Source organism: Macrobrachium nipponense, chromosome 1 (genome assembly GCF_015104395.2).
Source record: "Macrobrachium nipponense isolate FS-2020 chromosome 1, ASM1510439v2, whole genome shotgun sequence".
NCBI lineage: Eukaryota > Metazoa > Arthropoda > Malacostraca > Decapoda > Palaemonidae > Macrobrachium > Macrobrachium nipponense.
Genome location: NC_087200.1, coordinates 156592829 through 156619328, shown reverse-complemented (window position 1 = coordinate 156619328; position 26500 = coordinate 156592829). Strand labels below are relative to the sequence as shown.

The following is a 26500-nucleotide window of genomic DNA, read 5'->3' as shown; positions in this document are numbered from 1 at the left end:
AAGGGGAGACGAGGGCTCACATTCTAAGATTAGCAGAACAAACTTGCAGTGTCACCTGTACTCAACCAGGACCATCTTGTACTCTGACACAAATGACTGTGGGCATGGGTCTATGAACAGAGAATGGGTTGATGCACACACCACCCCTCTCCTCAGGAACCACACACTCTAGCCAAAGAACTCAAAATAGCTATGGGATGATTCCTGGAAAGTTTCTTGTATAGTAACAATACTTGTTGAGGTTACTGGAAAAGGTCTTTAGGAACTTGTGGGTGACATCCCTAAGTAGAAGGAGGTGAAGGGAGTCTGAGAGCACCAGACTGCTGCTACTCTCATTACCTGCTGGACTGAGAGGTTCTTCTGGAAAGAGAGAGAAAGCCCAATGCCCTTAATGTTATGAGCTTTAGGGTGGATCAGAAGGTCCACCTTACTATCAGTGGATTCACAAGCTATGGAGATTACCTACTGTGGCCAGAACATGGTGTTTGCATCCCTCCTTCTTGTGATGGCCTATACTCATGTAAAGGCACTTGCACTCACCATCAACAAAGGGAGAAATCAAGAAATTCTTGAACCTTCGTTTTAGAAACAACCAATTCACATTTTGGTCACGAATTCCGGGATGAAGGAGAGAGAGATGAAGCCATAAGAAAGGCTTCCTAACCTCTTTGCAGCACTAATCAGAAAAAATAAAATACTCCAAACCCAGGGAGTAGATTACTTCAAATACTAGTACTGAAATGCTCCGGCCAGCAAAGCAGCATCTCAATCCAAATCTCCACCTTAGAAATGAAAGGAAAAATGAGTAACACTCACTTTCTCATCAAGAGAGAGACTTTCGCTACCATCCTTACTGAGGAATGATGGAGTTAGAGTGATCTCCACCCTACTGAAAGCCAAAAGCAGTATAGAAAGTCAAAAGACCAGCCCATTCATATCTGAGGCTAATGCATAAGAGACAGGATAAAGACTATGCCCAACAACAGAACAGAGCCTTGAAAAATATCTAGGAGCACTTAAATCTCTAAGAACATGTCACTAGGGAATGAACTTCCCAAAAGATGAAGACTGTTCACCAAGGAGGTGAGGGTTAATTCAATTAGATTATGACAGTAAAAGCAACTCCCAGCCTTTAAGTCATACAGTAGTAAAAGGGACCTGACTCGATTAGGGTGAAAGGGAAATATGTGACTCGCTAGGTATAAGCTCTTACCAGAGAAGGTCTCCCTTCTAAGATATTAATCACAGACAATGTTCCTTCTTCCCAAGAAGTATGTTCACTAAACATAAATTCCTCGCTAACCTGTGAGAATAATCCATCTCTTAGGAGTGAAAAAAAGTCAAAGGAAGAGAGCTAGGTTACTCTCACTGTCTTTTAACCAAAGATACAACAGATCAAAACTCCTCTGTCAGAAGCCAACAAACAATTGCCAGTGACAAGCAATGAAGAAGGAAGAATAAGAAGCACTTTGTATAACACTCCTTGAAGAAGTTACAGAGAGACATCAAACATAACCGATGGAGCTCAATTTCATCGTCGCTCCGAGAGCCATCTCTACTCACTGAGTTTGGGAATTCTAAATACTCAAAACATCTTTGCTATTCAGGAGACCAGGGAAGAAAATGCCCCAGCACTTGGAAAAATTCAGTCAAGCTGAATCGCACTGAAATTTTGTTGCACATAATGTATAATGTAACAACAGCTAAACATTCACTTGAGAGCCTGTAATATTAAATTTAGTAAGTAAAGTTTGAGACGCCGCTCATCTGAATGATGAGTCATGAAGGTAGTGTAGGGTGAGGTGGGTGAATACAGACCGATGGGTAACACTGACCGAATGCTCTGGTACGAAAACTATTTCAAATGTCACACCAAAACTCACCATCAACACAGCAACCATCTCAATGAACAACATGAAAGCAACAGGTTTATGCCATCATGATGTCTGTGTTTATTAGGTAAGAAAATTTATTTTTTTGGTGTCTGTTGTAATTTTCACACTTCTCATATAGTGTCTCATGCGTGTGAATATGGTGTGATTGTTTCTAGTTAAGTTTCATTAAGATACTTAGCCATATTGATGATATGTTATCGAGTGACATGAAGTGTCCTTTCAAAGTGGCTGCCATGGCATTGTTTAAAAAAAAAACATGGTGTGGGGGACTAACGACCGTAAACATGCAGGAAAAGATCAACCGCCAACACAGATGCATGAAATTATGAATATTTTGAAATATTTTGAAGTTTTGAATATTTTGAGTGTTTTTTTGTGCAAAGTTCAAACTCATATTTAGTGAATTATGATGCAATATCAGTGTCATTATGCTAAAACAAGGAAATTTTTATTGAGTGGGTCCAACTTTACCTATTCATATATCTAATGTCATTAAGTCTTTCTGATCTAGCCTACTGCCTTCTTGGAAGCTTGATCATCAGTGTCATTATATTAAAAACAGAAAATTTGGTTTTTAGGGTTCCTGCAACCCCCGGTCGGTGTTTCCCCACGTTAGGAGAACACAAACAGAGGTCGCAAAAATGTTTAAAGTGCAAAATATGACAGTTATTATCTAAGTCGAGGATTTATGAGTTTACTATACATGGCCCATGTTATGTAGTTTGTTTTGGGCACAGTGCACTCTCTCAGGTAAAAAATGGAATTTTTATACAATTTTTTCTACTAACAGGTCAGTATTCTCCCACCTTACCCTACTGCTCTGGTTTCTAACCCAATTCTGATTTACAGAATGCTCATAGCAGGAAGAAACTAAGGAAGATCCACCATCTACCATTACAGAGGCTACTGAACATGTAACATTTAGTAATGGAATTCACCATGTCACTGGTCAGACATCATATTTACTGAAATGAATATTGAATTCAGAACCATGCAATAAAACTATATTTTATAAATAAAGAACATAACAATCAGATGGGCGTAGGAGGTCTGGAACTATGACTCATTCCTGAATTATGTGTCAATACCTACCAATAAAAATTCCTTAAACTTTTCTGGAAGCCTCAAGTTTATATAAAAGCCATAAATGCAATATATATAATATATATATATATATATATATATATATATATATATATATATATATATATATATAAAATCTAAGCATATATTTATATATAATATAGAATATATATTTATAATCTATATATATAATATCTATATATATTATAATATTAGTATATATATCTATATATATATATATATACATATAGATATTTTTACAAAAAAAAAAAAATATATAATTATATATATTATCATAAATATATATTCATATATTTATATTATAATATATATATATATATATATATATATATATAGCTATATATATGTATATTATATATATATTATTATATATATATATATATATATTATATATCATATATATATATATATATATATATAATATATAAATACAGTAGACCCCAGGATCTCGACGCTAATATGTTCCATTAGGAGCATCTAAATTTGATTATTTTGAGATCTGAATCAAGTTTTCCCATAAGAAATAACTGAAAATGGATTAATCCGTTCCTGACCACCAGTTATTATCCTAAACTTGCCTTTTTATACAATACATTACATGTAAATTACAACTAAATAAGTTAAGAGTTAAACAAATATCATATTAAACGTATATTTACAATTCTAAATGTATAATATACAGTATTAAAGAAAACTGGCCTACGTCCTACCGATTGCTGACCGAGCGCCATAGGCTAACTAGCCCTTTAACGCCAATTGGACGTATTAAACGTCGATATAAATTGTCTGTTTTTGGGTGCCGATTGGACGTATGGTACGTCAATATATAAAAAAGTTTTTTAAAAATTTGCGGAAAAATAGTTATAGGCCTCCTAGGTGAAAACTTTTGAATCAAGTGCCTTGGGGGATGCTGGGAGCTCACAGATCAAGGCGTTTTGTTTACAATCGTTACCCAGGCGCGCAAGCGCGAATTTCTTTCTTCTCGCACTAAAAAGTATAAGCGACACATCTCAGAAATTATTTCGTCACTTTGACATAATTTTTGCACCATTTTATATTAGCCGTTACATGGAGTATTATATATGAAAATGTGTGCAATTTCAAGTAGAATACAAGAACTCATTGATGTAGCTTATATCAGTTTTGAAATATTTTCATATAAATAACAATAAGTGCCAAAAATTTCAACATTCGGTCAACTTTGACTCTACCGAAATGGTCGAAAAACGCAATTGTAAGCTAAAACTCTTATATTCTAGTAATACATATTCAATCATTTACCTTCATTTTGCAACAAATTGGAAGTCTCTAGCACAATATTTCGATTTATGGTGAATTTATGAAAAAAACTTTTTCCTTACATCCGCGCAGTAACTCTTCCGAAAAAATCATAAATTTTTTTGTCCCATTGTCGTAATGTTTGCACCATTTTAAATTAGTCGTTACATAAAGTTTTATATATGGAAATATGCGCAATTTCATGTAGAATACATCTAAAAACAACCCATGGTTGTAGCTTTTATCAGTTTTGAAATATTTTCATATAAATAACGATAAGTGCCAAAATATCAACCTTCGGTCAACTTTGACTCGACCGAAATGGTCGAAAAACACAATTGTAAGCTAAAACACTTACATTCTAGTAATATTCAATCATTTGCCTTTATTTTGCAACAAATTGGAAGTCTCTAGCACAATATTTCGATTTATGGTGAATTTATGAAAAAAAAAAAAAACATTTTCCTTACGTTCGCGCGGTAACTCTTCCGAAAAAAATCATAAATTTTTTCCTCCGATTGTCGTAATGTTTGCACCATTTTAAATTAGCCGTTACATAAAGTTTTATATATGAAAATATGCGTAATTTCATGTAGAATACAACAATAAACAACCCATGGTTGTAGCTTTTATCAGTTTCGAAATATTTTCATACAAATCACGTTAAGTACCAAAATTTCAACCTTTAGTCAACTTTGACTCGACCAAAATGGTCGAAAAACGCAACTGTAAGCTAAAACTATTACATTCTAGTAATATTCAATTATTTACCTTCATTTTGCAACAAATTGAAAGTCTCTATGACAATATTTCGATTTATGGTGAATTTATGAAAACTTTTTCCTTACGTCCGCGCGGTAACTCTTCCGAAAAAATCATAAATTTTTTCGTCCGATTGTCGTAATGATTGCACCATTTTAAATTAGCCGTTACATAAAGTTTTATATATGAAAATGTGCACAATTTCATGTAGAATACAACAACAAACAACCTATAATTGTAGCTTTTATCAGTTTTGAAATATTTTCATATAAATAACGATAAATAGAAAAAATTTGTCCTTCGGTCAACTGTAACTCGACCGAAATGGTCGAAAACTCCAATTGTAAGCTACAACACTTACAGTCTAGTAATATTCAATCAATTACCTTCATTTTACAACAAATGGGAAGTCTCTAGCACAATATTTCGATTTATGGTGAATTTTTGAAAACGGCTTTTTTTTACGTCCACGCATTACGAATTCATTCATCATTTTGTGATAATACTTTCTCTGTGTTGCCTTGATCGTTTTACAAAGTGTTATATACCAAAATGATAGCAATTTAGTGTATAATACAACGAAAAAAATTAACTCGTTAGCTTTAACCGTTTTGCTCACAGCACGATTTGTATACAATTATATATGAAATTTTTTTTCGCGCTGTCATATATGCCAATATTTATATATGATAATGATATTTTTTTCATTTCTGATGGTTGCATACTAAACTTCAGGCAATGACAAAAAAAGGAGCCAAAAATGAACTCTTAATCTTGAGAACTAAGCGTGCTGTGATTTAAAAAAAAAAACATTTTTTCCGCTTTGGCGCTCACTCGCGAACGCTGCCGGCATACGGGAGACGATTTTTTAAATACCGCTTCAGCATTTAAGGGCTAGGTAACTAGTGAGTAGAATGTAGTGTAGTGGGTAGGCATAAAACGTGTTGCTAACATAATAAAACATTGAAAAGCAAGTCTAATTATTACAATAAATTAATAAACTATTAAAATTAAACCGAATTTATATTTGTTATAAAAAACTTACGAAAAATTGCCTACATTAAGTCGGCAGACTGTGGCATGAATGGATGTAAACAAACTATAGCGCAGCCCTTGTGGCTTATAGTGGGACTATGGTAGTAAATTATCGTCGCTATAAGCCTAGAAACGTTTACATTCGGTATCAATTTATGGTAAATCTTATACGGAGTCAACTGTAATACTGTAAATCAAATCACTTTAAAGTTATCTTTCAGTTAATGTTATGATACTAACAGTTTTGTTTTCATAAATATCCTTATAAAAAAGGTGCATCTTCTACGACGGCAAATTTTTGTCAAATATCAGGGCTGGTTTCAAGCTTATTGGACTTTAAAAATAATTATGGTACATGGTACATATATATACATTACAAGTAAAAGAATCTTCTTAATTTGTATAATTACTATACCATTAAGTACCAGCATCTCGAGTTTAATATCAGGCTAACCTCTTCTTTACAAGGACGCTTACAAACCAAGCATACAGATTACGTTTGTTGCCACACGCACGTTACATATGTAAACTGGTGTCACTACCAAATCTCATATGTAAACATTGATGTATTTTTACAGTAGACAAAAAAATATCTTAACTTCTATAACTACTTCGTATACCATAGCAGCTTCTCTGATTTAAGCTAATGCAAACGTCCTCTTTATCAGTAAGCTTAAGAAAGCTTAAAGATTACGTTCGCTACCGAACTGCACACGTTGCTTATGTAACAGTAGTTTCACTACCAATCTCATACGTAAATATTGATGTACTTTTACAGTAGACATAAAAGAATTGTCTTAATTTCTATAACTACTACGTATACCATAGCGGCTTCTCTGATTTAAGCTAAGGCTAATCTCCTCTTTATCTGAAAGCTTAACAAAGCTTAAAGATTGCGTTCGCTACCGATCCGCACACGTTATGTAAGTAATAGTGATTTCACTACCAAATCTCATACGTAAACATTGACATATTTTTATAGTAGACATAAAAGAATCATCTTAATTTCTATAATTACTACGTATACCATAGTGGCTTCTCTGATTTAAGCTAAGGCTAACCTCCTCTTCACCAGCAAGCTTAACAAAGCTTAAAGATTGCGTTCGCTACTGAACCGGACACATTACGTATGTAACAGTGGTTTCACTACCAAATCTCATGCAGACATTGACATATTTTTTCAGTAGACATAAAAGAATCTATTTAATTTCTATAATTACTATGTATACCATGGCAACATCTGAGTTAAGCTAAGGCTAACCTTTTCTCTACCAGCAAGCTTAAAAAGCTTAGATTGCATTCGCTACCGAACCGCACGTTATGTATGTAACAGTGGTTTCACTACCAAATATCACACGTAAACATTGATGTATTACAGTAGACACAAAAAAAATCGTCTTAATTTCTTTATTACTACGCACATATATACCGTAGTGGCTTCTCTGATTTAAGCTATGGCTAACCTCTTCTTTACCGGCAAGCTTAACAAAGCTTAAAGATTGCATTCGCTACCGAACCACACGTGTAACCTACATACGTAACATTGCCTTCACTCCAAACCTAACACTTAAATACGTAATGTGTGTGCATTGCTTTTAGACTAGGTCTACGCCTAAATAAAAAAGCAACCAAGGGTGCTTGATTTAATTTTTTTTTGCTCATCACTTTCATGTAGAGGAGAGGATAGACGAAACTTAAGGTTTATTTTGGAGTTGGGAATGGTGGAAACATTTTGAAGAAGGAAAACGTGAGATGCCATGTAAACACTATTCCATTATTTCAGAGATTAACAATATCCAAATGTTTTAATATAGATAGCCAGCAGTAATACTTGAAAAATGTGTGAAAATTACTTCAAATATAACATTTTGATTTCTACTAAAAAATTAAAACAAAAAAAAACTAAAACAAACAAACCAGTCTCTACTCAAGAAGAAAAACATGCACTTATTACTGATCATTATCATGCCACTGAAATATAATTTTTCTTTAACAGATCACATACAGAATGAATAAATACTTGAAAATTGTGTGAAAATCACTTCAGACATAATTAAAATTTTGATAACTACTGAAAAAAATAAAACTTAAAAAAGGAAAACAATCAGACTTTACTCATGAAGAAAAAACATTATTCACACTTTACTGGTCGTTTGTCATGCCACTGTGGGTATATATGTTCACAAAATTTAACATTCCTTAGTTGGGTTCAAACTTAGCAATCAACTCATTTGTTAGTGCTGCTTTTGAGGCAATTTCACTATGAGGGTACATATATTCACTATAGCTGTGTATGAAATTGAGGAATTTTCTGCTTTTTATTTAAAATCTTAGTGAAAATACATTCTAAAACTGTACTAGAACCCTAAGTAAAATAGAATTTATGCTAAGCTCCAATTCTTGGGTCAAATTATGCTAAAAACATGAAATTATGCTACATTTGGTAACACTGGATGACGCTAACTAGTGGCGGCTGACGGAAAAAGTTTTGTTTATAAACATCATTTGGTCTGGGGGTTGTAATCTGGTTTTTTGGTTGAACGCAGATACAAAGTTTTTTGGAAATTTAGTGGCGAAGTCCGATTATGTCGAGTTCTAGTATGGTCGTGAGCCGGGGCTCCACTGTATGTATATATATATATATATATATATATATATATATATATATTATATACATTGCTGGGATACATGGTAAAAAAATTAAAAGAAGTTTCAGGATAAAAGAGGTCATCTTAATTTAAGGGGACCGTCCGCTATGATGTCAATTTTTTTTATTTATTACGCAAAATACATAATTTTCATATATGTTTTAGATATATATAATACCTTCATCATATAAAAATTTCAAGTCATTTGATCAAAAAATTTTGTTTTATTACCAAAAATCATGATTTAAAAAAAAAAATTGGTAGAGTTTTCTCCGCTAATATGACATCAGTTGTATTGAAAATCATACCATAAAAACTTCTTTATATACGGAACAATTCTGTTTGACAGAATTTTGATTTTTTTAATTTTTTTTTTTTTTTATTTTTTATGAATTTTTTTTTTTTTTAGTCTAGACACTCAAAAAATTCTAAAAAAAAAAAGAAAAAATTATATCAAAATTCTGTCACACAGAATTATGGGATTTTTATTCCTCTTTCCAATGATATCTTTCTCTCTAAAATTGGATAATAAATAACCGAGTAATGGTTACCGACATGCGCATAAGTATGTTTTTGAGTTATGAGCTCCCAAAACGATTTGTTTGCTATGTAAATTTTCGCTTTTTTTCTTATAAAAGTCAAAACAACATTATCATAATTATTTTATTTGTACTTTTATTGTTGATTTCGACATCAAGGATCGTGGTCCTACCCCTAAAAGTGGTGTTAATACCCTCAGCGTGACACCAGATAATGATGTTGACGGCGAGACATGAGACAATGAGGGCAGCTGAAAACAATTAATTTTCGTGTTTTTCTTTCAGCACACTCCTGGCCTTCGCTAATTTTGCTAGCCATAGTTGCTGAGTAGCCTTCTTGATCTTAGGTAACTTCGGCATTGCTATAAGTTCACTAAGAAGTTATAAAAACAACGTAAATAGCTAGTAACCAAACGCAACTGCCTACGTGCGTGTAACTGCTTTGATGTCTGTGGCGTAACTGAGTCATTCTCCGAGTCTCGCCTATAAATAACCGCTCTGAGCAGCTCGCTTCTCACCCAGTGTCACAGTCACTTTCATTGTTACCAGATGTATGAGAATTTAGAAAAAAATCTTTAAAAATCACTGTATATATGCAAAAATAAACACGCAAAAACGATTCTGTCAAACTCAAGTCATACAGACGACGCGGTTACCATGACGTCATCATTTAAAAACCGCTATATCTTCATTATTTGTGAAAATAATTGGCTGAAACTTCTGGAAAGCATGCACGGCATGTTTCTGCATAGATACAAGTAATAACTCGATTTTTTATTTTTTCAAGTTGACATGTCATCCGCCATAGCGGACGGTCCCCTTAAGCACCAAACTGAAGGATGATGTTTGAGAGAATAAGGTCAATACCAAAAGCTAATGTTATGGGTTGATGTAAGGTAACAGTTTGCTCTTCACAAAAAATCAAACTTAGAAATTGTATATTATTTGAAGGGCAATATCAAAGAGCTGGGCCTTTGCATTCATTCATAGGAAATTCTCAATACAAAGGAAATATTAACCAAAATATAATAGGATAAATCACACCTCTAAAACCCCTTACACCTTATTAATATATCAAAATTCTAGAAAACAAATACATCATTATAGGTAAGTAAAATGCACAAACATGTACTACTATGCTATGCCTGGTCTGAGATTTGAAAGCTGGAAGGTGACAACAAGAAACACAGTACATACTGTGCTTTCATCTAACACAATTTTGTAATCAAACATTATTTTCCTAACACTGAACTGGACCTTCATCATTATTTCATTACCAAGATACTCGTTTCTTAAGAAAATGATTTGAGTTTACAAGAAAAACATATTTCGTATCAATAAATTTCCAAGCAGAAATGAGAGGATTTCCATTTACCGAGGTATTACTCCTGTCACAACAAGCAATGTGAGAAGATCTACACTCCTTTCATTGTTACTTCCCGTGCAAATGTAGAGACCAGCATCCTCAGTGTGAACCTCAGGAATATCAATGGTAGCCTGGAAAGATATAAAATAAAAAATAAGTCTTTATGATAACATCACTACACATATTAATATATGTATGAAGTTTTATATAAACACTATATATATACATACATATACAGTGGACCCCCCATATTCGCGTTCTCCAGATTCGCGGACTCACACATTTATGGATTTCTCTCGGGAACGTTTCCCTGCATTATTTGTGGAAAATTTGCATATTCGCGGTATTTTTTTATGAGAAATATCCACAAATTCCTGGTTATTTTGACCAATTTCATCATAAAATGGACTTCTTGTGAAAATACTATTAAAAAAACTAAGTACCGAAATTTTTGGTGGGTTTTTCTCGAGTTTTAACTAGCAAAATAGGCTGTTTTTAGCGTTTTTGTAGGGGTTCCAAACATTTGCGGGCTCTAACCATTCACGGGGTGTCTGGTACGCATCCGCCGCTAATACAGAGGGACCACTGTATATGTGTATACACACACATTATATATATATATATATATATATATATATATATACAGTGGGCCCCCATATTCACGTTCTACCGGATTCATCGGACTCACTGATTCGCGGATTTTTCTCTTTACCATATCTACCCATTTATTTGCGGGGGATTCGCCCATTTGCGGGATTTTCCGACGAAAATAATCACTAATTAGTGTATTTTGATGTTTATTTTCATGATTAAATACATTTTTATGATACAAAAATGATTAACTAATTTCAAATATTAATTTTGATTAATACTGTATTAGTAAGTTTAATAAGTTTAAATGATATCACATAATAAAAATAAAAATTCTCTCTCTCTCTCTCTCTCTCCTACAAGGATGTATGTTTTTTTGTATGATAAATAAATGATTTACTATTTTCAAATATTAATATTATTTTATACAGCAATAATATCAATTCATTAAAGAAATACCATATGAATTAGTAAGATTTTAGTTAGTAAATAAAAAAATATGGAAGAATGAAGGAAATCCCAGTCTTCTTTCTCTAACTCCAGGTACTAAAACTGTCAGATATATCAAGTTATGTGACCGGAGGGGGAGGAGTTGTGTTGTTGCCCCCAAGTGCTCATGAAATTTCTCTCTCTCTCTCTCTCTCTCTCTCTCTCTCATTTACTGAGACTCAAGATTTTTTATAGTACTTGTACTATATGTTTTGAATACTTTCAAATAATAATAATAATAATAATAATAATAATAATAATAATAATAACAATAATAATAATAATAATAATAATAATCTGTAATTACAAAATTCATATTATGTGATAGTATTTTAAAGAAATACAATACTAATCTAACCATGTCACTTTTAATTAAGGTTAACTCTATCTCTCTCTCTCTTTTGCCACACAAGATAATAATGTGTCATAGTGGTAACTCCCTCCCTCTCTTTCGCTGGAAGCGTTATAAGTATTTTTTGAGAGAACAGAGATAAATACTCTCTCTCTCTCTCTCTCTTTTACCAAGATGAAAGAATTTTTATGGTACTAGAATGTAAAAGGTTTATTGATAATTTTAGTTATTTAATAATAATAATAATAATAATAATAATAATAATAATAATAAAACTGTAATAACAAAATTCATAATGGTAGTATTTTAAAGAGATGAAAATGACCTTTCCATTTCACTTGTAAGGATAACTCCTCTTTCTTACTGAGATGAGAGAATTTTTATGGTAGATGCATGTGTTTATTATATTTTCAAATAATAATAATAATAATAATAATAATAATAATAATAATAATATAATAATAATAATAGAAGTAGTAATACCTAACTAATTTCAAATGAAAATTCTTCCCTTCGTCTTTTTCTGTATCAATTTCCCTACCTTCTCATCACTGGATCTGTATCAATTTCCCAACCAGTGATGCTTGGAGGTGGGAAGTAACAATGCCATACAATGGTCAACGAATTTAATGGTTTTTATGTAATCTCTCTCTCTCTCTCTCTCTCTCTCTCTCTCTCTCTCTCTCTCTCTCTCTCTCACTGAGATGAGATCATTTTCATGGCCATGTATGTAATAAGTTTATCTTTAATATTTTCCAATAATAATACTATAACTGTAATTACAAAATTCATATGTGAGTATTTTAAATACATTTAATCATTCCATTTCACTCTTTTAAATACTGTAAGGACAACTCTCTCTCTCTCTCTCTCTCTCTCTCTCCTCTCTCTCTCTCTCTCTCTCTCTCTCTCTCTCTCTCTCTCTCTCTCTCTCTCTCTCTCTCTCTCTCTCTCTCTCTCTCTCCACAAGATACTTGTCATAGTGGTAACTCTGTCTCTCTTGGATGCAAGTGTTATAAGTACGTATGTAAGTATATACCTTTAAGGGTACTAATGTTTAGGATTACTTTGAAATTATATTAATACAATCTCTAAGATTAATACAGTAATAATGATAATAATAATACAATCTCTAAGATTAATACAGTAATATGATAATAATGCAAGGTAAATTTGATCCAGGATGTTACATAAGGTGTTTCTATTTCTTCCTTCTTTTAGCTCTCTCGCTCTCAGCAAAAGAATTGATAGACAGAAACATAATTGCACAGTCCTCTCTTTCTCTCTTCGCTGGAGAAATAATTTATGGGAGGGGAAAAAAGTGTTGCCTACAGACGTTCATTTCAATCAATTGAAATCGTAAGGAGTTATTCTCTCTCTCTCTCTCTCTCTCTCTCTCTCTCTCTCTCTCTCTCTCTCTCTCTCTCCTGTTGGCTGTTTATATATTTCTAATGGCAAAATGTTTAAGGTGACTTTAAAATGATATTAATAATACCAATTCAATGGTATATTTGATGTAGGATAATACTTCAAGTAGACATTTGGTATTTGAACTTTCAATATAGGCAGATATAGGTATTTTTAGAGGGGAGTTCTAACTATTCGCGGGTTAGAGCTATTCTCGTGGGTGTCTAGTACACATCTTCCGCGAATACGGGGGAACACTGTATATATATATATATATATAATGTGTGTGTAAACACATATACAGTGGTCCCCCCTTATTCGTGGGGGATGCGTACCAGACCCCCCCTGGAATGGTTAGAGCCCGCAAATGTTTGGAACCCCTATAAAAATGCTAAAAACACCCTATTTTGCTAGTTAAAACTCGAGAACAACAAACCAAAAATTTTAGTACTTGGTTTTTTTAATAGTATTTTATAATGAAATTGGTCAAAATAACCAGGAATTTGTGGATATTTCCCATTAAAAAATACTGCGAATGTGTGAATTTTCCACGAATAATGCAGTATTTCTTGTTCCATGTACACTAATACACTTTCTTTACAGGTACGTACTACAATAAAGGTTATGTTAGGTCTATTGAATGGTCCAAATTGTTGTATTTCATTGTTTATTGGGCAATACAGCTTTATTATAAAATTTACTGTGGTGTTTTTGTAGGGCTTGGAACGAATTAGGCAATTTACATGTATAACGTAGTTCTAGAAACGAAAAAATCAGGTTATGAAGGCCGCTTCGGAACAGATTAATTTCGTATCCTGAGGCACTACTGTATATGTATAATATATATATATATATATATATATATATATATATTATATATAATATATATTATATATATATATATATATATATATATATATATATATATATATATATATATATATATATATATATATAGATATATATATATATATATATTCTATATATATATCTATTGAATATAGATAATATTATACCTCAGTAGTGCCTCAGGATACGAAATTAATCTGTTCCGAAGCGGCCTTCATAACCGGATTTTTTCGTATCTAGAACTACGTTTTACATGTAAATTGCCCCAATTCATTCCAGCCCTACAAAAACCATCACGTAAATTTTTATAATAAAGCTATATTGACCAATAAACAATGAAATACAACAATTTGGACCATTCAATACCTAACATAGCCTTTATTGTAGTAGGTACCTGTAAATAAAGTGTATTAGTGTACATGGTACAAGAAATACTGTAAGTACATATGTAGTAAAATGTGGAACCTTACCTTTCGAGTGAGGCCATCTCCGAAAGTGGCGACAGAGAACGACGACAAATGGCAGAAAACATGAAACTTGACTTTATGAAACACATTAAAAAATGGCAGAAAACATTAACACTAAACTTTATGAAACACATTAACAAATGGCAGAAAACATTAACACTTCTTGATTATCTCCATCTTCGTTCTCCATAGAAAGCATCCTTTTCTTTCCGCGAACTTAAGCAACATTCTTGGGACCCATTTCTAATAAAGTAAGTAATCAAGTTCACACACAACACGATAAAGTAACTTACAGTACAACAAAAGCGAAATCACTAACACGAATTTACGTCAACAAACAAAATATATGTGAACGAATGAATTCCAGTGTTTACGATAATGCTGCCGCAAAAAATGGTCAAGGAACACCTTTACATAGAGACATGATGGGATAGATGCTGACCAATAGGAGAGCAGGATCTTACGGCAGTGACTAGTATCAGGAACCAATGGGAGAGCGGGAGGATGGTGGCAAGTCTACTCAATTGGCAGCGCACGAGTTTTAAAATTGTTCTCGGCAGTCCAGGCGAATCTTGGAGTTTACCCTTTCGCAACCTGAATTATTTTCGTATACAGAAGCAAAGAAATCTTCGTCTTTGCTTTAGTAACTTGGATTTTTCGTACGTAGCGACTTTCATATGTCGAGGTTCTACTCTATATATATATATATATTATATATATATCTATATATATATATATATATATGTATGCATATGTCATATCACATTACTAATTCGCTCTACCTTGGAATTAACATATTTTCATATAAGTTTAACCAAAGGGGAATTTTTTAGTCGATAAGAGATTTGTCGGCTCACTGGCGCGAACCCTCGACACCTACAAATCCAAGACGAACTAAATTACATTTACAATGTGCATATAGTCAGAAAAGATACTTGCATAAATTTACATATATGTACTATTATTATGCAAAGTAAAAACACAGATCTATATACAATTAGAATATACATGTACATTCCAATGAAATAATTAAGCGTAAAATTATTTTCTTTTCAAATATCATAAACATTTCATTGCAAATATTTTGGAAATTAGTACTAAGATATTTTAGTATCAGAAATAGTAACAGTGACAAGAGCAAAAAGTACTTACACCCTGGACATGTGCCCTAACTGGTAGTTCTCCTCCTTGCTTAGACCATGTATATGAAACTGGAGGTGGAATACTAACATAACACTCCATGACTACTCCAGTTCCATATGGTACGGACCGTGTCTTCACTGATCGAGTGTTCACATCAGTGTAGTTCAAATTTTCAGTAGAAATGGTATCTATAAAAAGAAAGTATATATCTTTTTACTAACAGGAGAAACACAGCATTTGCCTATGAGTAAAATACAGTCCAGGCAGTCCCCTACTTACGATGGGTTCGGTTTACGACGTTCCGAGGTTACAATGCTTTTTAATTATATTCATCAGAAATTATTTCCAAGTTTACGATGCATGTTCCAGGGTTATGCCGCTTATGACTCTGATCTGACAGAAGAAATATGACTAAAAATGCAAAATGAACAATATTTGAAGGTTTATTTGGTGAAAAATGCAACAAAAATGCAGTTTACCTAGTTTTTATTTCACCCAAAGCATTAAAAGTAAGTTTTTCTTAGGATTTCATACGAAGTTCCGCCTTACAATGATTTTTGGCTTACAACACGTCTCAAGAACCCCCGTCGTAAGTTGGGAACTGCCTGTATAACAATAAAATACTAGTACACATGGATAAAAAGGCACTTACACATCAACAACAAGGAATTAGAGATAATACAGTACAGTACATCTGAAACAGGCTATAAAAACTTTGTATGTTTCTGCCTTAAAAAACATTACTGTTAAGGAGTTTACATGCATAATACTTATTTGCAATCTTACAAAATACTATAGCAGGATATCTCACCACAGGTCCACAAATTTGGCAGGCATGCCATAGAAGGGAATAAATTAATTTCAGCCATTTTGCACAGAACAACACACCAAAAGAATATAGTGTGGTCACTACTAAGAAAAATAATTATGTAGTGCTCTTGAATGATTTCCCACTAAAGTGGATGGCCTTGGTTATGAAATACAAAAGTGTTCAAGTTTTTCTATGAGTACAGTGAAGACAGAAAGTTGTGCGAAACATAAAAAATCCAATAATGCTTTAATCACACTGGCAATGCATGAAATACTAAAAAAAATATTGGAGGGAGGGCTGTTGTAAATGCAATAATTTTCTCAAAGTTAGCTTAAATTCTGCCATGAACCATTGGTGATTATAACTTAAACCTTAAAACTTTATAGCATTTTGACATGACAGCCAACTCCTGTATCAAGCACATCAAGAACCATTCTGAATTAAAGAGTAAATTGAAGTGTGGCACAATTACATTGTTACAGCTATGCTATTCTTCAAATAAAAAATGGTCCCAAAAGTTTTACATTTGAATAACATGAAAATATTTTGTATACACAGTGCTCTCCCACTTTTACGCAGGAATGTTCCAGAACCTGAAGCGGAAATATAAAAATCCCCCTAAAAAGGCTTATAACTGCCAAATACCCAGTACCCCAAAACTAAAATGCTTATAATTGTCTACCATAACATTTCACTGCTTAATTGGATAGTTCAAACAAAAATATACTTTATGTTATCATACTAAAACAATTTAATAGAATTTCAAACAAATACACCCCAAACCATTATCCAAAAACCTCCTAAGACATCTTAATTATTACCCTTTTACATCTGTTACCATGAAGTATATACTCCTCATAAAATGCTTAAAACAATGATTTAATCATTTTCAAATATAGATATTATTGCAAACAGCAAAATATCTATAAAATGTCCGGTACAAATGAAATAAATCTTTACTACATATTAAATAAATCTGTCTTACAGAATATTTGACAACTAATCAGGGTATCCCTGTACTGTACATATATATAAGATAAGCTGTTTTCTCTCATAGTATTGAAGTATTAAACATTTTAAAATTATTTATAATTCATTTATATATATATATATATATATATATATATATATATATATATATATATATATATATATATATATAAAATACTGTTTATTCACTAACTACTGTATTATTTCATATTATGTTCATGACTAAATACAGACTTTTATGATAAAAATAATTTACGATGTACTTATATTATAAGTAGTAATGTTTTAAATTAAACTCATTCCAGGTTAGCCCCGGACTGAGCATAATAGGTCTCTCTCTCTCTCTCTCTCTCTCTCTCTGGGAGGGTAATGTAAGGTATTTGAAATAACATTTCTGTAGTTTTTCATGATGAAGTATGTACCATACTTGAAATATTTGCAAATCATTTTCATTTTATTTTTTTGTCGGCTTTTACTGAAGAATAAAATGAAAATAATTAGTGAATATCTTAAATATTGTGCAATATGCACTATCATAAAAAATCTTTACAGCAATATAATTTCAAATACATCTTGCACTGCCCTGAGAGAGAGAGAGAGAGAGAGAGAGAAAATCCTGTTCCTATTATGCTCAGTATGGGGTCCAACCTGGAATGAGCTTAATAGATACATAATACATTATAAGTAGTATGCTGTAAATCATTTTATCATAAAAATCAGTATGGTCCTGAGGAAAAAAATGCAATTAGTGAAAGTTCCCTATGGAAAAATGAATAATGTGTTTAACAAAAATCCGTGACAAAGTGGACCATAGATACGTGTGTAAAACTGGAGGGGCACTGTATAGAATACCATTTCAAATCTCTATTACATACAGGTATAATAGAAACTACAAAACTACAAATTAAACTGATCATTAGTAGTGCAATCACAAATAGGTATACATATTTCACACATCTGGCAACCATTTGTGAAAAAATTCCATATAAAGATGCAAACATTGGCAATATAAAAGGAACGTTGGAAAATTGAATGTGTCGAGATTTTTACAACGAGGCAATAGTATACGTATATGGAAAGAAGATTTTCATAGCAAGGCAATATTATGGAAAGTCAATGAACTTGGCAAAGTCAGTCACTGCTGACCCACAAAAAATATTTGGATACAAGCACCCATATTCCTGCATGAGCCTCCTAAGCTTGATAATAAATACTTACTGGAATAGATTTAAAGAGAATTTCAGTACCAGTACACTAAATAAATTACAAAGACCCATGACAGGTAAAGTGACTATAGAGGAAGTACATTAGTAAAATTTCCAAAACTGGTCATACTATCATTGTTCTCATGTGCTCTTTTTTTTAGCCAATGGTGATCAATCTTAATTTCTGTCCTTGAGAAGCAGACAGTTTTCATCTTGTCAATGTTCTATTAACTAAAACATCAGACTTGTCACAGCTGTCTATTATTGAAACTTTCAAACTATGTATACCCTACAGATGCTAGATATCAGTCCAAGATAGCTCTCATACTCTATAATAAACAAGCAAAACTTGATTGTTGTCACTCTAGAAGACCTATTTAAGGGCTTCAAATGCTAACCATCATCCACTGTCTAATGTCTAAGCTTTCCCCATAGATGACATCCAAACTTAAATGAGCTTCCATCAACTTTTTTTTCATGAAAAGGTGGCTGAGATAGGTCACTGAACAGTAAAAGTAGGTAACAGAACTGGATAGTCTCTTGGAAAGGGCTTATACTGTTACAAATTGTTATTAAAAACTTATTCCCCAGTATAACTGGGACAGAGAAAATGGTTAGGATGGATGAAAAATTGGCTGGTATTTTTTCATGATTACAAACTTAACGGAGAAATATGTAAAACTCAAGAACTGGGTCCAAGAATCACCTTGGAATACTTCCAGTATGGAGAAGGAATAAAAGTAAACACAGGTGAGATGAAGAAATGAGAAAGCTTGGTGAAGGAGATAAAATTTTTTGCAGTACAGTTAAAGGGAAGAGACAGATTGTTCACATAAGAAGATGGGCAAAGTAGTTAAGAGGATAAGGGAGAAAAAGAAAAAAAATAATGAAAACACAGCAGTGGATCTAGTCAAGTAATTCAAGAAAAAAAGGCAGTAATTGGGGAAGTAAATGCAAAAGAGAAAGTTTAATGAGCAAGTGGATCTTCGAATGGAATATAAATGGAAATATGCTCTCTGAAGAGAATGAAGACTTGTGTTGGAGTGCGTATTTTGTGGATGTACTGAATACGAAAGGTAGAAAAGACACTGATTTGAATTATGCAAGAGTGTATGGATTATTGAAAATTTGAGAATACTTGAATGCTGACTGCTAAGGATGAAAAAAGGTTAATTAAGATGTTGAACTATGGAAAGGCACCAAAAGTTTATGGGAATACAAGTAATAAGCTGTGATAAAATCATGAAAGTGTGACTAAATGGCTGACATAGATGTGTAAGGTATGCCTGAATGAAAAGATTATCTCAAAAAAATAGATGAGGGAAAAAACCATTCCTTAATACTAAAATGGTAAAGGTAATAGAGAAGACAGTAAGAATCAGAGAAGCATAACACTAATAAATACACTGGAGAGGATGTATGATAGGTGTTTCAGTAGTAAAGTATGACAGGAAAAGAAGGTATGGCAAGGAAAGACCAGTTCAGTTTAGATAAGGCAAAGGTATTTAGAATTATTGTTTGTTGCAAAACAATAGAGTGAAAAGTTTACTGACGAAGGTGCAAGCTGACAAGTTAGGTGGGGAAGGAAATGTGTTGAAAGTGATTCAAAGCTTCCATGAGGTAAGCAAAATATCCATTAAATAGTCACATAGAAAAGTCAGAGAAAATACCTAAAATGTAGATGAAAATCAGTGCAGTAGGAATATGATCCATGAATAGAACATAAAACAATTGATGTTTTCAGAAGAGACAGTATTGATCAGTGACAGTGAAGAGAGACTGCAGACTAATGAGAGTTCTGACATACAGTCCATCCCCGAAAATCCAACATTCCATGGTCCTTGAACTTCCATGGTCTGGGACAATTTTGAATCAGCCGCCATGCCATTAGTTCTTGAGAGGCTATGAGGGTGGCACTACACATTTCAGTTTTGGGATTTTTTTCGGATTTTGGAACTGAAGCTTGCCCCGTAAATAACACAATCACAGTTTATTTCCAATGAAAACACTGTGAAACGAAAAAATATACAGCATACAAAAGAATCGTAATTTACATATACGTACTACACTTGTGTATCTTCTGATCTTGTTTATCATGTGATCATTAAAATTTCATCCAAATACATGATTTCATCTTACACATCGTGTAAAGTGCAAGATGTATTTTCGGTAGATTACATTCTGCTAAGCTTTTTGGATACCACTGGTAATGCATGTTACATCCGAGTTAGCTTTTAACTAATAAATAGGCCTAGAAGACAAAGTTAATTAGGTTAAATGCAAATCTTCTTACATCAGGCTTACCAACTTTGTGATTTGTCTAAGAATTCATCAGTATTTCTTATAATTAACAACCAAGACAATGCCATAAACAACTGCAAGTACTGACAAGCAATCAAATCAAGAAACAGCTGTTTGCCATTATCAGTTACCACAACTAACACATGTTTATTAAGAGCTGCACTACAGTTGTTGACTTGGTAAAAATTTGCTGATTTTCAACAGTGACTTCCATAAATAAGAATAAAATAAATCTTCATTCAGCCTTCACTGAATGAGTGAATTGCTGCTGTTTCTCACTCAGGTTAACAGACTGGACATTGTTCGCCCTACAATGATTTTTAAATTGTCCAGGTGATTTTCTATGAACATCTGTGTGGTGGAGTGTAGTAAGGAGTGTTTGTGAGGCGTCTCAAAATGTCATTGTGCACAACAGTGATATGTCTCATGGTCTCTCGGGTATAGTTTGTCAGAGGAACACCCATAAATACTGTAGCAAATCAAGCAGAAGAGGAGCAGTTTCACGTCTCGGTGACAGAAGACAAACCTCCTTGCAATCATGTTGCCAGTTGCACATAGTTTGCGACAACTCTGTTCAATGTCTGTCATACCTTTTAGGTCGTCCGTGATAGTGTGACCTAAATACAGAAATTCGTGCACGAATTCCAGCCGATGATTTCCGAGGAAGATTTGTGGTTTTGCAATATGCTTAAGTGATCTTGGGAGCAGTGACATGCACTGGTTCTTGGTTTCGTTGAATAGGATATCAAATTCCTCTGCATATTGGCGGCAAGTTTCGATGAGTCATTGGAGACCTTGCACTGATGGGGAAATCAGAACCATATCGTGGCGTAACAGAGGTTGTTTATAGTTGTTTCACTGGCGGTGCATCCGGTTGGGAGTGAGTTCAGTTTGACATTCAAGGCATCTGTGTACGTATTAAACAGGTATGGGAAGAGAATACCCCCTTGCCGAAGCCCGTTTAGGGAGACAAACGTGTACGATAATATGTTACTCCATTTGACACAGAATTGCTGTGTGGAGAACCAGCAATATAAAATGCCAATCAAATATAGAGGTGTGCCTCTTTTATGCAGCTTCAGGAAGAGCTTCAGGTAGTTTACTCTGTCAAATGCTTTCCTCACATCCACAAAACAAAGGAAAACGGGAGAGGCTGATAATAGGTAATAGCTCAGCAATTCCTTCAGTATGTAGATGCAGGTGTCGGTTGAGTTAGGTTTGCTTTAAATCTGAACTGGCTGTCAGTGGTGTGTAGAAAGGGGAGGAGTCTCACTAGAAGAACCAACTTGAGTATCTTCAACGCAATCGTTGTGATTGCACTCGGCCAGTAATTGCCAGGGTCAGCTTCATCCTTCAGCTTGTTTTTGATTAATGGTATTGAATGAACTAAGAGTAGGAAGTCTGGAAGAAACTGGTGAATTATGGATGCATTGAATAGGGCAGCTAGCAAAATGTAAATTATCAGATGGCAGAATTTGAAAGCCTCTGTGGGAAGACTATCACAGCCGGGCAATTTATTATCAGGTAGGCTGTTATGGCATCGCTGATGTTACCTGGTGTAATATGATCTGCAAAATGAAATTGAATATTATCAGTAAGGAGGTTATCTACATCCCTTCGGGAATCTTGATCGTTTATGCAATTCAGGATATTGCTGAAATGGTCGCCCCACATACTTGTGATAGCCTCGTCACCTACTGCTTCTCCTACTCTCTGTGGCAGCTTTTTAGTTTTGGGATTTATGGATTGGATATCTTTCCAAATACAAGGATAATCACCGGATTCTAAGTTTCTAGACATTGCATCGGCTCTTAGTTGTTTTTCATTTAATCTGCAGTGTTTAAGAGCAAGTTTGAACTGCGTTCTCACCTGTCTCATTAGTAATGCAGTGTCCTTCCCTCGGGCTACCATTTTGCCTCTAGAGTAAAAACATTTCTCTTGAGTATGTATACAGATCTTTCACCAAGAAATTTCATCCAGGTATATTACGAGAATTACCTTGACGAAATCTATAGGTAGCCCTGCCTGAAGCAAGCATAGCGGAGATTATGTTAGAATAGAATCTATTCAGATCCCTCCTGTGGTGGTAATTTCTACAATTTGTGTTAGTACAAAGTAAGGCGTCTGCCAGTTGAACTACTGACCGCAACCTGGACTCCATGGTTGCTCTAAAGTATCTGGCTTTCTGTTGGTTTTTAAAATCCCAGTTTACCGCTGGTGGGCGGTCAGTTAGGGGGTTCACAGTAGGGAGGGTTAGGGTACTGAATGACACCTGTAATGGGATGTGATCGCAGCCCATTGCAAGATTGTAGCGAATATTGCAGGTCATAATAGAATCATGAAGTTGTAGATCTGTGATGCAATGATCCAGCCAAAAGGTTGTAATTGCACCCACTCTATTTTGTACATATGAATGAATAGAAGGGAGGGAGGAACATTACATTGCTAATTTGGAGAGCATAATTTTGATAGAAACGAGTAAGCTCATTATAAAACTGTTTTGTGGGGGGTGAGAATTAAGGTCCCCGATTCTACAAATATGATCAGCAGGAGAATCGTGAATAGTACTGTGTAAATCCCTTAGGATCATGCAGTAATGATGAAAATTATTGTTATTTTCCCATGGCATATAAACAATAATTATTAGGATTTTAGAGTTCCCTACTGTCACTTGAAGCCCCAGCAATCTGTCACTCCTGTAGGTCCTCACCTTTATCATATTGTCTAATGATTTGTGCCAGAGGAAAGAAAGGTCCCATTCGAGCGACCGGCTATGATTTGAGCTGTTACTTGCATCGATGAAGTCAAGAAGGTTCCAAAGTCTTCATGTATTGAATCGCAGATGACAAGGTCATGTGGCCAGAGGAGCATTTCTTGCAATGCAATGATACCTTTGAAGTTTTGCAGAACATGTTTAGGAGAGGAATGTTCTGCTTGAGGCCAAAAATATTCCAAGAGATTATATCTAATGCATCCATAACTACTCACGAAGATGGGAGATGAAAACACTGATCATTTGGGTAGATGGGGGGTTAGCCAGGGGGTGCGTGCAGTCACTCGCCATGGGAAGTTGGCTACCACTTGCGCAGGGAGTAACCCTGCTGGGGGTGTCAGTAAGTTCCCCTGGAGGGGGTTGGTCCCCGATTAGGTTATATCTCGAGACTATTATAATAGGTCCAAAATTCTCACATTTAAAGACATTGAGGTGTTGAAATAGGCAGGTAATCCTGTAAGCCACTTTATGTTTACTTTTGCATGGGAGTTCGTGGGAGATTAGCGGGTTGGAGTCCATAAGAAACTCAACTCTCTCCTGGCGCCTAGCATCACCGATGAGCGCAGATTATGAATTGCTACGTGACATCTCTTCTCAGGTTTCTGGCGAGGTGCGACATGAATGTTAGGCTCTGGTCCAGCGGCCAAACGAGAGGTTCTTCTCTTTTTTTCTGCTTGTTTGTGTCTACCAGCCACAGATCCCTTATGATCAGTTTCATCCACATTCATGATGGGGGATTGTGGGGGAGAGATTGGGCTGGGAGAGTCACAAGGGATGGTGAACGTCACTGAAGGTCTATCTTCCACCGGAGGCACTGGAGAGGGAGAGGAGGTTGGGAGTCCAACAATCCCCTCAGTGTGCAGTGCAGTGTTCCAAACGGCCAAGGGGCATAACTACGTATGTATTAGCTTGGAGGGTGAGCCTCTGACATGATTTAATTTCTTCAAATCAGTGCAACTTGCTTGACAATCATAGCTTATTGTTCAGCCTATGCCTTTAACAACAACAAGATGTTTGAAAAGCAGATCCCCAGTCTGCTTGTCAGCAGCAACATCCTATCTCTACTGCTGGGCAAAGTTGAGAAGCAGGTACCTTCCAGACAGGTTGGGTTCTGTCCAGATCATCAAGATGGAAGTCTCCTGAATTCCATCATCTGGCTCCATCTTCATTGTAGGCTCAACTACTATTTCAAATTCGAGACCAGAAAAATGCTTATTCAAAGCAAAAAAAAGAACAGAAAAGCAAAGATACTTCAGCATTTATAGTGTACCAATGTATTTGTGATTGTTTATATTGTACAAAATGTATTTTTTTAATAACCATTGTTATGTGGGTTTATATATGATCATAATTTCAGTCAACATTGGATGTATATATAAATAATAAATTTACTGGCTCAGTCAATACTCAACAGATTGAGATCTGTTCATTCTATTTCACAATCTTCACGTAGCCGTCAGGTGTATACTTATCTAATATGATTTATGGTATGTCCTTCATACTATATTACATTATTTACATGTTGCCATCATCAGTGTCTGTTAGACTAGATAATGTCATAGTGCATCTGTCACAGAAGAGCTTTATTGTTGAAATATTTATATCTACTGCAATAGTTATTGTATTATTTTCCATATAATTGTAAGATTGTGATTTCAAAAAATGGCAAAAGGATAACTATCACACATAATTACAATGCACAATATTGGATGTTACTGATATTGCACATATCCATATTTTCATTAATATTGCAGTGTATGTATTGAGAGAACTACAGTATTTGTATGGGTGATGGGTGAGACTGTCAGACTGGCCCTGTCATGCTTTCAAATATTGTCTGTAGTACAGTAAAGTAATGTACTATTATCCTTTCAACCCATCATAACAATGAAAATATGTACTATATAAACTTACATCTGCTGTCTACAGTGCTCTAAGCTAATATTTATGCCCAATAGCTGTTTGTATATCTTGCCCTAAATGTAAACAAACATGGCATCCTGTTAAAATCCAAAGAGAAGCATGGAAGGGGCACGGCTCGCATATATAGGCACTGTTATAACACAATAATAATATGACAATAATGCATGAAATATAACAGTATACAGTATGAAAAAAGTTTTATTAAAATAATCTTTCTTGATATAAGTGTTATTTGAATTTTGCAAATGGATATCTTCCGGTGAAACAACCTATGCGGGGCTAAGAGTTTCTCTCTCTCTCTCTCTCTCTCTCTCTCTCTCTCTCTCTCTCTCTCTCTCTCTCTCTCTCTCTCTCTCTCTCATGTAGGTTTAAAGAAACAAAAGCAGCAGACTTTAGGTTTTTGCTGGAAACAAAAGCCGGAAATGTTTGAAATGTCGGAAAGTGCTGAAAGGTGCCAGGAGATCAGAACTCTACAGTGTGTTTAAAGTGGTTTAAGCACTGACATACTTTAGATGTAAGCATTTCAGGGGGAGATACTTATGGAGCAGGCCAGAATTTTCATAAGAAACTAA

The 26500-nt window shown here is 34.2% G+C and overlaps 1 protein-coding gene across 1 annotated transcript in view; it reads right to left on the bottom strand.

The window, feature by feature from the left end:
• Positions 1-26500, bottom strand: part of LOC135219776 (basement membrane-specific heparan sulfate proteoglycan core protein-like) — a gene marked incomplete in the record, with an annotated part of 1285796 nt that overhangs the window by 97835 nt on the left and 1161461 nt on the right. The window contains 2 exon segments of the mRNA XM_064256828.1: positions 10637-10758; positions 15935-16113. Coding sequence (XP_064112898.1) covers positions 10637-10758; positions 15935-16113 — 301 coding nt within the window.